The sequence below is a fragment of the Oncorhynchus tshawytscha genome, unplaced genomic scaffold, assembly GCF_018296145.1.
Source record: "Oncorhynchus tshawytscha isolate Ot180627B unplaced genomic scaffold, Otsh_v2.0 Un_contig_2339_pilon_pilon, whole genome shotgun sequence".
Taxonomy (NCBI): domain Eukaryota; kingdom Metazoa; phylum Chordata; class Actinopteri; order Salmoniformes; family Salmonidae; genus Oncorhynchus; species Oncorhynchus tshawytscha.
Genome location: NW_024609751.1, coordinates 117,501 through 132,416, shown reverse-complemented (window position 1 = coordinate 132,416; position 14,916 = coordinate 117,501). Strand labels below are relative to the sequence as shown.

General features: G+C 53.5%; 1 protein-coding gene across 1 annotated transcript in view; it reads right to left on the bottom strand.

The window, feature by feature from the left end:
- Positions 1-2,140: 2,140 nt before the first annotated feature.
- The window catches only part of LOC121845727 (trichohyalin-like), a 40,589-nt gene continuing 27,813 nt past the window's right edge, over positions 2,141-14,916 (bottom strand). The window contains exons 17-22 of the mRNA XM_042317567.1: positions 14,827-14,916; positions 13,171-13,671; positions 10,655-10,772; positions 3,644-3,751; positions 2,663-3,034; positions 2,141-2,401 (exon numbers count right to left, since the gene is read on the bottom strand). The exon at positions 14,827-14,916 is cut by the window's right edge and continues 8 nt beyond it. Of these exons, the coding sequence (XP_042173501.1) occupies positions 2,816-3,034; positions 3,644-3,751; positions 10,655-10,772; positions 13,171-13,671; positions 14,827-14,916 (1,036 nt within the window). The 3' untranslated portion in view covers positions 2,141-2,401; positions 2,663-2,815. The remainder of the gene's footprint in view (positions 2,402-2,662; positions 3,035-3,643; positions 3,752-10,654; positions 10,773-13,170; positions 13,672-14,826) is intronic.

Here is a 14,916-nt window from a genome sequence, read left to right as displayed (position 1 = left end):
TTCCAGACTCCCTCGTCCTCGTCAAGGACGTCGGAGTACAGAAATCTGTTACCCAGCTAACTGCGGATCTGAACGTGATAGCCTCAATGCAGTCTCACCGCTAAAAACAAAACATCTGTCACAATAAACTAGCTCCCTGACAACAAGAAAATACCCCAGAAGCTTCCAGAAAAGTGGAACGGAAATGGCGCCACACCAAACTGGAAGTCTTCTGAAAGACAGTACCGTTTCGTATCGGAGAGCCCTCACTGCTGCTCCATCATCCTATTTTTACAACTTAATTACTGTCACAAAGCTAACTAAAAAGCAGCATTCCCCAAGAGAGGATGGCTTTCATTTTTTTATTTAACCTTTATTTAACTAGTCAGTTAAAAACAAATTATTATTTACAATGATGGCCTACCAAAAGGCAACAGACCTCCTACGGGGACGGACGGGGGCCTGGGATTAAATAAATTAAATATCAATACAGGACAAAACGCACATCACGACAAGAGAGACACCGCTCCATAAAGAGAGACCTAAGACACCACTACATAGAGAGAGACCTAAGACAACACTACATAAAGAGAGACCTAAGACAACAACATAGCATGACTAGAGAGACACCACTACATAAAGAGAGACCTAAGACAACACTACATAAAGAGAGACCTAAGACAACACTACATAGAGAGAGACCTAAGACACCACTACATAGAGAGAGACCTAAGACAACACTACATAAAGAGAGACCTAAGACAACACTACATAAAGAGAGACCTAAGACAACACTACATAGAGAGAGACCTAAGACAACACTACATAGAGAGAGACCTAAGACAACACTACATAGAGAGAGACCTAAGACAACACTACATAAAGAGAGACCTAAGACAACAACATAGCATGACTAGAGACACCACTACACTACATAAAGAGAGACCTAAGACAACAACATAGCATGACAAGAGACACCACTACATAAAGAGAGACCTAAGACAACACTACATAAAGAGAGACCTAAGACAACACTACATAAAGAGAGACCTAAGACGACAACATAGCATGACTAGAGACACCACTACATAAAGAGAGACCTAAGACAACAACATAGAGAGAGACAACACTACATAGAGAGAGACCTAAGACACCACTACATAAAGAGAGAGACCTAAGACAACAACATAGCATGACTAGAGAGACAACACTACATAAAGAGAGACCTAAGACACCACTATGGTAGCAACACAACATGACAACATGGTAGCAACACATGACAACAACATGGTAGAAACACAACATGACAACAACATGGTAGCAACACATGACAACATCAACATGGTAGCAACACAACATGACAACAGCATGGTAGCAACACATGACAACATCAACATGGTAGCAACACAACATGACAACAACATGGTAGCAACACATGACAACATCAACATGGTAGCAACACAACATGACAACAACATGGTAGCAACACAACATGGTACAAACATTATTGGGCCCAGACAACAGCACAAAGACGGGTATACAGAGATGACCAGTTTACAGAGGAGTAAATAATTGTCCCTAGAATTTCTAAGCAAACAGCTGGAGGCAGGGCTTTCTCCTAGAGAGCTCCATTTTTATGGAACGGTCTGCCTACCCATGTCAGAGACGCAAACTCGGTCTCAACATTTAAGTCCTTACTGAAGACTCATCTCTTCAGTGGGTCATATGATTGAGTGTAGTCTGGCCCAGGAGTGGGAAGGTGAACGGAAAGGCTCTGGAGCAACGAACCGCCCTTGCTGTCTCTGCCTGGCCGGTTCCCCTCTTTCCACTGGGATTCTCTGCCTCTAACCCTATTACAGGGGCTGAGTCACTGGCTTACTGGGGCTCTTCCATGCCGTCCCTAGGAGGGGTGCGTCACTAGAGTGGGTTGAGTCACTGATGTGATCTTCCTGTCTTGGTTGGCGACCCCCCTTGGGTTGTGCCATGGCGGAGATCTTTGTGGGCTATACTCGGCCCTCTCACCTGGCTAACTCATTCATCCTGGTTCGGGAAACAGCCCCCCTCTCCAGTATCTGAACAACAGTCACCTGGTTAACTCATTCATCCTGGTTCGGGAAACAGCCCCCCTCCAGTACCTGAACAACAAACCACAGACAGCAGATTAAATATAAATAAAATACTTTATTCCATATTATAGATTATAATACAATACATTTGCATTGAACAAGCATAGTTTTGGTCTGTCAGGTGTATGTTTAAAGCTGAGTGTGTTGTACAGGTGTGTAGAGGTCACCTGTGTGTGGTGTGGTGTGTGTGTGTGGTGTGTGTTCAGAAGGAGAAGTACTTCGTGTACCAATCCTGCCTCTGAGGGTCCCGCCCCTCTGCCCCCTGGCCACTCCCCCTCTGCTCCAAATATGGGCTCCTGGGAACACAGGAAGCACATTTTAGACTGCTGGGGGACAGACAGACACAGAAAGAGACAGACAGACAGAGAGAGAGACAGACAGAGAGACAGACAGACAGAGAGACAGACAGACAGAGAGAGAGACAGACAGAAATACAGAAGGAGACCGACAACTATGGGATGATATTCTTAGACAGACAGAGAAGGACATTGGGCTTTGTGAAGGAACACAGACAGTGCTATTGGCTGTGCTGTTTCCATAGATACAGTATCTGTTACCTGGTTGACTGGCTGTTCAGGTGTGGGCGGAGCTCCTGCGAGGGTGAGGTGACGTGTCGAATCCCGTGTCGAGGCTCGGGGAGGGAGGATGGACAGAGGGGGAGGGGGTGGTGGGAGCAGGGGGAGAGGAGTGGGGGTACGAGAGAGAGGGCACTAGACCGCTGGGATCCAAACTGGGAGACCTGGGAGTACGGGGGAGGAGGGGGAGGAACGGGGGAGAGAGGAGGAGGCGTAGGGCAGAGTTGAGGAGGGGGAGGGATGTTGGGGGAGGCAGGGGGAGGGGGTGTCGTGGGGGAGGAGGACGCTCCTCTCATAGGCGCTGAGGTTTGGAACGCTGGTGATGCGGGGCGGAGACTCCTCCACACGCTTCCTCTGAAACGTCATGACGACAACATTCATACAACACAGTGAAACACTAGTTAATCCCACCAATACAACACTAGTTAATCCCACCAATACAACACTAGTTAATCCCACCAATACAACACTAAACACTAGTTAATCCCACCAATACAACACTAGTTAATCCCACCAATACAACACTAGTTAATCCCACCAATACAACACTAGTTAATCCCACCAATACAACACTAGTTAATCCCACCAATACAACACTAGTTAATCCCACCAATACAACACTAGTTAATCCCACCAATACAACACTAGTTAATCCCACCAATACAACACTAGTTAATCCCACCAATACAACACTAGTTAATCCCACCAATACAACACAATAAAACACTAGTTAATCCCACCAATACAACACTAGTTAATCCCACCAATACAACACTAGTTAATCCCACCAATACAACACAGTAAACACTAGTTAATCCCACCAATACAACACTAGTTAATCCCACCAATACAACACAGTAAAAACACTAGTTAATCCCACCAATACAACACAGTAAAACACTAGTTAATCCCACCAATACAACACAGTGAAACACAAAGACAACAGAGGAGTGTGTGTGTCACCCTCATAGTTGGTGTAACGATCCCGGGGTGTGGCCTGTTGTCATGGAGCCTGAGGGTTCCGTTGTCCCCGGCAACCGGAGGATGAAGCTGCAGCTGATGTCGTTCCTCCTGGAGAAACAATGAGACATCAGGTGTGTGTGGTAGGAGTAGGGTTGGAGTGGGGTAGGAGTGGGGTAGGAGTGGGGGTAACTGTTTGTGGGGTAGGAATGGGGTAGGTGTGGGGTAGGAGTGGGGGGGTAGGAGTGTGGGGTAGCTGTTTGTGGGCTAGGAGTGGGGGGTAGGAGTAGGGTTGGAGTGGGGGTAGGAGTGGGGTAGGAGTGGGGGTAGCTGTTTGTGGGGTAGGAGGGGGTAGGTGTGGGGTTTGTGGGGTAGCAGTGGGGGTAGGAGTTTGTGGGCTAGGAGTGGGGGTAGCTGTGTGTGGGGTAGGAGTGGGGAGAGCTGTTTGTGGGGTAGGAGTGGGGGTAGCTGTTTGTGGGGTAGGAGTGGGGTTGGAGTGTGGGGTAGGTGTGGGGGGTTAGGTGTGTGTGGGGTAGGTATGTGGGGTAGGAGTGGGGGGTAGCTGTGTGGGGGGCTGTGTGTGGGGGGTAGGTGTGTGGGGGGGGTGTGGGGGGGGTAGCAGTGTGGGGGTAGCTGTGTGTGGGGTAGGAGTAGGGTTGGAGTGGGGTAGGAGTGGGTTGGAGTGGGGGGTAGCTGTTTGTGGGGTAGGTGTGGGGTAGGTGTGTGGGGTAGGAGTGGGGTAGGTGTGTGGGGTAGCAGTGGGGGTAGCTGTGTGTGGGGTAGGAGTGTGGGGTAGCTGTTTGTGGGGTAGGAGTGGGGGGGGTAGGTGTGTGGGGTAGCTGTTTGTGGGGTAGGTGTGGGGGTAGGAGTGGGGGGTAGCTGTTTGTGGGGTAGGTGTGGGGGGAGCTGTTTGTGTGGTAGGAGTGGGGGTAGCTGTTTGTGGGGTAGGAGTGGGGTTGGAGTGTGGGGTAGGTGTGGGGGGTTAGGTGTGTGGGGTAGGAGTGGGGTAGGTATGTGGGGTAGGAGTGTGGGGGTAGCTGTGTGTGGGGTAGGAGTGGGGGTAGGTGTGGGGTAGTGGGGTAGGTGTGTGGGGTAGGAATGGGGTAGGGTGGGGGGTAGCAGTGTGTGGGGTAGGTGTGGGGGTAGCTGTGTGTGGGGGTAGGTGTGGGGTAGTGGGGTAGGTGTGTGGGGTAGGAGTGTGGGGGTAGGTGTGTGTAGTGTAGGTTTGTGGGGTATAGATGTGTGGGGTAGGTGTGTGTGGGGTAGGTTTTTGTGGGGTAGGTGTTTGAGGGTAGGAGGGGGGGTAGGTGTGTATGGGGTAGGTGTGGGGGTAGGTGTGTGTTAGGTGTGGGGTAGGAATGGGGTAGGTGTGGGGGGGGTAGGAGTGTGGGGGTAGGAGTGTGTGGTAGATGTGTGGGGTTAGGAGTGGGGGTATGTGTGTGGGGGGTAGGAGTGGGGGTAGGTGTGTGGGTAGGAATGTGTGGTGTAGGTGTGTGTGGGGTAGTGTGTGGGGTAGGTGTGTGTGGTAGGAATGTGGGGTAGGAGTGTGTGGTGTAGGTGTGTGTGGGGTAGTGTGTGTGGTAGGTGTGTGTGTGGTAGGTAGATGTGTGTGGGGTAGGTGTGTGGTAGGTGGTGTGGGGTAGGTGTGTTTGGGGGTTTTGTGGGGTAGGTGTGTGGGGTAGCTGTTTGTGGGGTTGGGTGGGGGGGGGGTAGCTGTTTTGGGGTAGGAGTGGGGGTAGCTGTTTGTGGGGTAGGAGTGGGGGTAGCTGTTTGTGGGGTAGGAGTGGGGGGGGTAGCTGTTTTTGGGGTAGGAGTGGGGGTATCTGTTTGTGGGGTAGTGTGTGGGGTAGGAGTGTGTGGGTAGGAATGTGGGGTAGGAGTGTGTGGTGTAGGTGTGTGTGGGGTAGTGTGTGTGGTAGGTGTGTGTGTGTGTGGTAGATGTGTGTGGGGTAGGTGTGTGTGGGGTAGGTGTGTGTTGGGTAGGTTTTTGTGGGGGTAGGTGTGGGGTAGGTGTGTGGGGTAGGAGTAGGGGTAGCTGTTTGTGGGGTTGGAGTGGGGGGTAGGTGTTTGTGGGGTAGCTGTTTGTGGGGTAGGAAGTGGGGTAGGTGTGTGGGGTAGGAGTGGGGGTGGCTGTTTGTGGGGTAGGAGTGGGGGGGTAGCTGTTTGTGGGGTAGGAGTGTGGGGTAGCTGTTTGTGGGGTTGGAGTGTGGGGTATGGGTGGGGTTGGAGTGTGGGGTAGGTGTGGGGGGGTTAGGTGTGTGTGGGGTAGGAGTGGGGGTAGCTGTGTGTGGGGTAGGAGTGGGGGGGGTAGCTGTGTGTGGGGTAGGAGTGTGGGGTAGCTGTGTGTGGGGGGGGTGGGGGTAGGGTGGGGGTAGCTGTGGGGGGTAGGTGTGTGGGGTAGCTGTGGGGGTGGGGGGGTAGGTGTGTGGGGTAAGAGTGTGGGGGTAGGTGTGTGTAGTGTAGAAGTGGGGTAGGTGTGTGGGGTAGGTGTGTGTGGGGTAGGTTTTGTGGGGTAGGTGTATGAGGGGTAGGGGGGGTAGGTGTGTATGGGGTAGGTGTGGGGGGTAGGTGTGTGTTAGGTGTGGGGGTAGGTGTGGGGGGGTGTGGGGTAGGGTAGATGTGTGGGGTAGGGTGTGGGGTAGATGTGTGGGGTAGGTAGGGGGGTATGTGTGTGGGGGTAGGATTGGGGTAGGTGTGTGTTAGGTGTGTGGGTAGGAATGTGGGGTAGGAGTGTGTGGTGTAGGTGTGTGTGGGGTAGGAGTGTGTGGGTAGGAATGTGGGGTAGGAGTGTGTGGTGTAGGTGTGTGTGGGGTAGTGTGTGTGGGTAGGTATGTGTGTGGTAGAAGTGTGTGGGGTAGGTGTGTGTTGGGTAGGTTTTTGGGGGTAGGAGTGTGGGGTAGGTGTGTGGGGTAGGAGTGGGGGGGGTAGCTGTTTGTGGGGTAGGAGTGGGGTTGGAGTGTGGGGTAGGAGTGGGGTTGGAGTGTGGGGTAGGTGTGGGGGGTTAGGTGTGTGTGGGGTAGGAGTGGGGTAGGTATGTGGGGTAGGAGTGGGGTAGGAGTGGGGGGGTAGCTGTGTGTGGGGGTAGCTATGTGGTAGGGGGTAGGTGTGGGGGTAGTGGGGTAGGAGTGGGGTAGGGTGGGGGTAGGTGTGTGTGTGTGTGGTAGATGTGTGTGGGGTAGGTATGTGGTAGATGTGTGTGGGGTAGGTGTGTGTTGGGTAGGTTTTGTGGGGTAGGAGTGTGGGGTAGGTGTGGGGGTAGCTGTTTGTGGGGTTGGAGTGGGGGGTAGGTGTGTGGGGGGTAGCTGTTTGTGGGGTAGGAGTGTGGGGTAGGTGTGTGGGGTAGGAGTGGGGGTAGCTGTTTGTGGGGTTGGAGTGTGGGGTTGGAGTGTGGGGGGTTAGGTGTGTGGGGGTAGGAGTGGGGTAGGGTGGGGGTAGCTGTGTGTGGGGGTAGGTGTGGGGTAGGTGTGTGGGGTAGTGGGGTAGGAATGGGGGGTAGGGTGGGGGTAGCAGTGTGTGGGGTAGGAGTGGGGGGGGGTAGCTGTGTGTGGGGGTAGGTGTGGGGTAGATATGTGGGGGTAGTGGGGTAGGAGTGTGGGGTAGGTGTGTGGGGGGTAGTGTGGGGGGTAGGTGTGTGTAGTGTGGTAGAGTGTGGGGGGTATAGATGTGGGGGTAGAGGTGGGGTAGGTGTGTTAGGTGTGTGTGTGGGGTTAGGTGTGTGGGGTAGGAGTGGGGTAGGTGTGTGTGGGGTAGGAGGGGGTAGGTGTGTATGGGGTAGGTGTGTGTTAGGTGTGGGGGTAGGAATGGGGTAGGTGTGGGGGTAGGAGTGTGGGGTAAGAGTGTGTGGGGTAGGAGTGTGTGGTGTAGGTGTGTGTGGGTAGGAATGTGGGGTAGGAGTGTGTGGTGTAGGTGTGTGTGGGGTAGTGTGTGTGGTAGGTGTGTGTGGGGTAGGTGTGTGGTAGGTGTAAGTGGTAGATGTGTGTGGGGGTAGGAGCGGGGTAGGTGTGTGGAGTAGGTGTGTGTGATGTAGGTGTGTGTGGTAGTTGTGTGTGTGGTAGATGTGTTTGGGGTAGATGTGTGTGGGGTAGGTGAGTGTAGGGTAGGTTGTGTAGGGTAGGTGTGTGGTGTAGGTTTGTGTGTGGTAGATGGGTGTGGGGTAGGTGTAGGTAGGGTAGGTGTGTGTGGGGTAGGTGTATGAGTGAGTGAGTTAGGTGTGTGAGTGAATGTGAGGTAGGTGTGTGAGTGAGTGAGTGTGAGGTAGGTGTGTATGTGAGGTAGATGTGTGAGTGAGTGAGTGAGTGAGTGTGAGGTAGGTGGGGTAAGTGTGTGTGTACTGGTGTGTGAGTGAGTGTGAGGTAGATGTGTGAGTGAATGTGAGGTAGGTGTGTATGTGGGTAGATGTGTGAGTGAGTGATGTGTGAGTGAGTGAGTGTGAGGTAGATGTGTATGTGAGAGTGAGGTAGGTGTGTGAGTGAGTGAGTGTGAGGTAGGTGTGTGAGTTAGTGTGAGGTAGATGTGTGAGTGAGTGAGGTAGGTGTGTAAGTGAGGTAGATGTGTGAGTGAGTGTGAGGTAGGTGTGTGAGTGAGTGTGAGGTAGATGTGTGGGTGAGTGTGAGGTAGATGGGGTAGGTGTGTGTTTGGGGTAGGTGTGTGTGTGGTAGGTGTGTGTGGGGTAGGTGTGTGTAGGGTAGGTGTGTGTGGGGTAGGTGTGTGGGGTAGGTTTGTGTGTGGTAGATGTGTGTGGGGTAGGTGTAGGTAGGGTAGGTGTGTGTGAGGTAGATGTGTGGGTGAGTGTGAGGTAGGTGGGGTAGGTGTGTGTGTGGTAAGTGTGTGTGTGTTGGTGTGTGGGGTAGGTAGGTGTGTGTGTGTGAGTGTGGGGTAGGTGTGTGTGTGGTGTGTGTGGTAGGTGTGGGGGTAGGTGTGTGTGGGTAGTGTGGGGTAGGTGTGTGAGTGAGTGTGAGGTAGGTGGGGTAGGTGTGTGTGGTAAGTGTGTGTGTGTGTTGGTGTGTGGGGTAGGCAGGTGTGGGGTAGGTGGTGTGGGGGTAGGTGTGTGAGTGTGGGGGTAGGTGTGTGTGCGGTAGGTGTGCGGTGAGTGTGAGGTAGGTGGGTAGGTGTGTGTGGTAAGTGTGTTTGTGTTGGTGTGTGGGGTAGGTAGGTGTGTGTGTGAGTGTGGGGTAGGTGTGTGTGCGGTAGATGTGTGTGAGTGAGTGTGGGGTAGGTGTGTGTGCGGTAGGTGTGTGAGTGAGTGTGGGTAGGTGTGTGTGCGATAGGTGTGTGTGAGTGTGGGGTAGGTGTGTGTGCGGTAGGTGTGTGTGAGTGAGTGTGGGGTAGGTGTGTGGTGAGTGTGGGGGTAGGTGTGTGTGTGTGTGGGGTAGGTGTGTGTGTGTGTGTGCGATAGGGGTGTGAGTGAATGTGAGGTAGGTGTGTGAGTGTGTGTGAGGTAGGTGTGTATGTGAGGTAGATGTGTGAGTGAGTGAGTGTGAGGTAGATGTGTATGTGAGAGTGAGGTAGGTGTGTGAGTGAGTGAGTGTGAGGTAGGTGTGTGAGTTAGTGTGAGGTAGATGTGTGAGTGAGTGAGGTAGGTGTGTAAGTGAGGTAGATGTGTGAGTGAGTGTGAGGTAGGTGTGTGAGTGAGTGTGAGGTAGATGTGTGGGTGAGTGTGAGGTAGATGGGGTAGGTGTGTGTTTGGGGTAGGTGTGTGTGGGGTAGGTGTAGGTGGGTAGGTGTGTGTGGGTAGATGTGTGGGTGAGTGTGAGGTAGGTGTGGTAGGGTGGTGTGTGTGTGGTAGATGTGTGGGTGAGTGTGAGGTAGGTGGGGTAGGTGTGTGTGTGGTAAGTGTGTGTGTGTTGTTGTGTGTGGGGTAGGTAGGTGTGTGTGTGAGTGTGGGGTAGGTGTGTGTGCAGTAGGTGTGTGTGAGTGAGTGTGGGGTAGGTGTGTGTGTGAGTATGGGGTAGGTGTGTGAGTGAGTGTGAGGTAGGTGGGGTAGGTGTGTGGTGTGTGTGTGTGTGTTGGTGTGTGGGGTAGGCAGGTGTGGGGGGGTGTAGGTGTGTGAGTGTGGGGGTAGGTGTGTGTGCGGTAGGTGTGCGAGTGAGTGTGGGTAGGTGGGTGGTGTGTGTGGTAGTGTGTTTGTGTGGTGTGTGGGGTAGGTAGGTGTGTGTGTGAGTGTGGGGTAGGTGTGTGTGCGGTAGATGTGTGTGTGTGTGAGTGTGGGGTAGGTGTGTGTGTGGTAGGTGTGTGTGAGTGAGTGTGGGTAGGTGTGTGTGTGTGTGGTGTGTGTGTGTGTGTGGTGGTAGGTGTGTGCGGTAGGTGTGTGTGAGTGAGTGTGGGGTAGGTGTGTGAGTGTGTGGGTGTGGTGTGTGTGCGGTAGGTGTGTGTGTGTGTGGGGTAGGTGTGTGTGTGTGTGTGTGCGATAGGGGTGTGTGAGTGTGGGGTAGGTGTGTGTGTGTGTGTGTGTGTGTAGGTGTGTGTGTGCGGTAGGGGTGTGAGTGAGTGTGGGGTAGGTGTGTGTGTGTGTGTGTGTGTGGGGGGGGGTGTGTGTGTGTGGTAGGGGTGTGAGTGAGTGTGGGGTGGTGTGTGTGTGTGGTAGGTGTGTGAGTGAGTGTGGGGTAGGTGTGTGTGCGGTAGGTGTGTGAGTGAGTGTGGGGTAGGTGTGTGTGTGTGTGTGTGTGTGTGCGGTAGGGGTGTGTGTGTGTGTGTGTGTGTGTGCGGTAGGGGTGTGTGTGTGTGTGTGTGTGCGGTAGGGGTGTGTGTGTGTGTGTGTGTGTGCGGTAGGGTGTGTGTGTGTGTGTGCGGTAGGTGTGTGTGTGAGTGTGGGGTGTGTGTGTGTGTGTGTGTGTGTGTAGGGGTGTGTGTGTGTGTGGTAGGGTGTGTGTGTGTGTGGTAGGGGTGTGTGTGTGTGTGTGTGTGTGTGTGTGTGCGGTAGGGGTGTGTGTGTGTGTGCGGTAGGGGTGTGTGTGTGTGTGTGTGTGTGTGTGTGTGTGTGGTAGGGGTGTGAGTGAGTGAGGGGTGTGTTCTTACCACCAGGCGTTTGATGAGCTGGTTCCTCTCAGTGAGTCTCTCCTGTAGTCTTCCCATCTGGAGATCATCACAGAGAGGAACCTCCCTCCTCCTGCACCTCTCCTCACGCTCCCGCAGCCTGGAAACACACACACATTAACCACACCCCTCTCCTCCTGCAGCCTGGAAACACACACACATTAACCACACCCCTCTCCTCCTGCAGCCTGGGAACACACACACATTAACCACACCCCTCTCCTCCCGCAGCCTGGGAACACACACACATTAACCACACCCCTCTCCTCCTCCAGCCTGGGAACACACACACATTAACCACACCCCTCTCCTCCTCCAGCCTGGAAACACACACACATTAACCACACCCCGCTCCTCCTGCAGCCTGGGAACACACACACATTAACCACACCCCTCTCCTCCTCCAGCCTGGAAACACACACACATTAACCACACCCCTCTCCTCCTCCAGCCTGGAAACACACACACATTAACCACACCCCTCTCCTCCTGCAGCCTGGGAACACACACACATTAACCACACCCCTCTCCTCCTGCAGCCTGGGAACACACACACATTAACCACACCCCTCTCCTCCTGCAGCCTGGGAACACACACACATTAACCACACCCCTCTCCTCCTGCAGCCTGGGAACACACACACATTAACCACACCCCTCTCCTCCTGCAGCCTGGGAACACACACACATTAACCCCACCCCTGTCCTCCTGCTGGGGACACACGTTAACCCCACCCCTCTCCTCCTGCTGGGGACACACGTTAACCCCACCCCCTCTCCTCCTGCTGGGACCACGTTAACCCCACCTCTCTCCTCCTGATGGGAGCACGTTAACCCCACCCCTCTCCTCCTGATGGGAGACATTAACCACACCCCTCTCCTCCTGCTGGGGACACACGTTAACCACACCCCTCTCCTCCTGCTGGGAACACATTAACCCCACCCCTCTCCTCCTGATGGGAACACACGTTAACCCCTCTCCTCCTGATGGGAACACATTAACCACACACCTCTCCTCCTGATGGGCACATGTTAACCACACCCCTCTCCTCCTGCTGGGAACACGTTAACCACACCCCACTCCTCCTGCTGGGAACACGTTAACCCCACCCCTCTCCTCCTGCTGGGAACACACACACGTTAACCCCACCCCTCTCCTCCTGCTGGGAACACATGTTAACCCCACCCCTCTCCTCCTGCTGGGAACACGTTAACCCCACCCCTCTCCTCCTGATGGGAACACATTAACCCCACCCCTCTCCTCCTGCTGGGAACACACACACGTTAACCCCACCCCTCTCCTCCTGATGGGAACACATTAACCCCACCCCTCTCCTCCTGATGGGAACACGTTAACCCCACCCCTCTCCTCCTGATGGGAACACGTTAACCCCACCCCTCTCCTCCTGATGGGAACACATTAACCCCACCCCTCTCCTCCTGCTGGGAACACATTAACCACACCCCTCTCCTCCTGCTGGGAACACATTAACCCCACCCCTCTCCTCCTGATGGGAACACATTAACCACACCCCTCTCCTCCTGATGGGTACACATTAACCACACCCCTCTCCTCCTGATGGGGACACATTAACCACACCCCTCTCCTCCTGCTGGGAACACGTTAACCACACCCCTCTCCTCCTGCTGGGAACACATTAACCACACCCCTCTCCTCCTGGGGAACACACGTTAACCCCACCCCTCTCCTCCTGATGGGAACACATTAACCACACCCCTCTCCTCCTGCTGGGAACACACGTTAACCCCACCCCTATCCTCCTGCTGGGAACACATTAACCACACCCCTCTCCTCCTGCTGGAAACACATTAACCACACCCCTCTCCTCCTGCTGGGAACACACGTTAACCCCACCCCTCTCCTCCTGCTGGGAACACATTAACCCCACCCCTCTCCTCCTGCTGGGAACACGTTAACCACACCCCTCTCCTCCTGATGGGAACACGTTAACCACACCCCTCTCCTCCTGCTGGGAACACGTTAACCACACCCCTCTCCTCCTGATGGGACCACGTTAACCCCACCCCTCTCCTCCTGCTGGGAACACGTTAACCACACCCCTCTCCTTCTGCTGGGAACACGTTAACCACACCCCTCTCCTCCTGATGGGGACACGTTAACCCCACCCCTCTCCTCCTGCTGGGAACACATTAACCCCACCCCTCTCCTCCTGATGGGAACACATTAACCACACCCCTCTCCTCCTGCTGGGAACACATTAACCACACCCCTCTCCTCCTGCTGGGAACACATTAACCCCACCCCTCTCCTCCTGCTGGGAACACACACACGTTAACCCCACCCCTCTCCTCCTGCTGGGAACACATTAACCACACCCCTCTCCTCCTGCTGGGAACACATTAACCACACCCCTCTCCTCCTGCTGGGAACACATTAACCACACCCCTCTCCTCCTGCTGGGAACACATTAACCACACCCCTCTCCTCCTGCTCCACACTCCAGTGTGTTACTCACTCTGTCTCCAGGGCCACTATGCGAGTCTGTAGCTCTGCCTGACAGCTGCTGTATTCACACACCAGACTCTGCATCGCTCTCCTGTGCTCTCTCTTCACTTCCTCTCTCCTCTCCTCCTCCTCCTCCTTCCTCCTCTTCTCCTCCTCCTCCGCCTTCCTTCTCTTCTCCTCGTCCACCTTCCTCTTCTCCTCAACCTCGGCCTCTCTCCTCTTCACCTCCTCTCTCCTGTTCTCCTCCTCCGTCCTCTTCTCCTCATCCCTCTTCTTCTCCTCCATCTCTCTTTGCGCCTCCTCTTCTCTCATCTCTTCTTCTCTCTGTTCCTCCCGTTGTTTCTGAGCCTCTTCCAGTTTCTCCACCTCTTCTCTCAGTCTGTCCACCTCCTCTCTCAGTCGTTGGGCTTCCTCCTCTCTCAGTCGTTGGGCTTCCTCCTCTCTCAGTCGTTGGGCTTCCTCCTCTCTCTCCTTCTGCTCTCTTTCTCTTCCCATCGCCTCCTCCCCCGACCTGGAAGAGTAGAGAGGAAGAGTAGAGAGGAAGAGTAGAGAGGAAGAGTAGAGAGGAAGAGTAGAGGAAGAGTAGAGAAGAAGAGTAGAGAGGAAGAGTAGAGAGGAAGAGTAGAGGAAGAGTAGAGAGGAAGAGTAGAGAGGAAGAGTAGAGGAAGAGTAGAGGAAGAGTAGAGAAGAGTAGAGGAAGAGTAGAGGAAGAGTAGAGAAGAAGAGTAGAGAAGGAAGAGTAGAGAGGAAGAGTAGAGAAGAAGAGAGAGAGAGAGGAAGAGTAGAGGAAGAAGTAGAGAGGAAGAGTAGAGAGGAAGAGTAGAGGAAGAGTAGAGAAGAAGAGTAGAGAGGAAGAGTAGAGGAAGAGTAGAGAAGAAGAGTAGAGAGGAAGAGTAGAGGAAGAGTAGAGAAGAAGAGTAGAGAGGAAGAGTAGAGGAAGAGTAGAGGAAGAGTAGAGAGGAAGAGTAGAGAGGAAGAGTAGAGGAAGAGTAGAGAGGAAGAGTAGTAGATAGAGTAGAGAAGAAGAGTAGAGAGGAAGAGTAGAGGAAGAGTAGAGAGGAAGAGTAGAGAGGAAGAGTAGAGAAGAAGAGTAGAGAGGAAGAGTAGAGGAAGAGTAGAGAGGAAGAGTAGAGGAAGAGTAGAGAGGAAGAGTAGAGGAAGAGTAGAGAGGAAGAGTAGAGGAAGAGTAGAGAAGAAGAGTAGAGAGGAAGAGTAGAGGAAGAGTAGAGGAAGAGTAGAGAGGAAGAGTAGAGGAAGAGTAGAGGAAGAGTAGAGAGGAAGAGTAGAGAGGAAGAGTAGAGGAAGAGTAGAGAGGAAGAGTAGAGGAAGAGTAGAGAGTAGAGAGGAAGAGTAGAGGAAGAGTAGAGAAGAAGAGTAGAGAGGAAGAGTAGAGGAAGAGTAGAGAGGAAGAGTAGAGGAAGAGTAGAGGAAGAGTAGAGAGGAAGAGTAGAGAGGAAGAGTAGAGGAAGAGTAGAGAAGAAGAGTAGAGAGGAAGAGTAGAGGAAGAGTAGAGGAAGAGTAGAGAGGAAGAGTAGAGAGGAAGAGTAGAGGAAGAGTAGAGGAAGAGTAGAGAGGAAGAGTAGAGAGGACAGAAAGGGGATAAGATGAGGAGGTGTGTGTGTGTGTGTCTGTGTGTGTGTGTGTGTGTGTGTGTGTGTGTGTGTACCTCAGTACAGTGTTTTCCCTCTGTAGTTCCAGAACGGCACAGCGACTCTCATCCAGCTGACGCTCAAACACCTGGTACTGATTCTGTTGC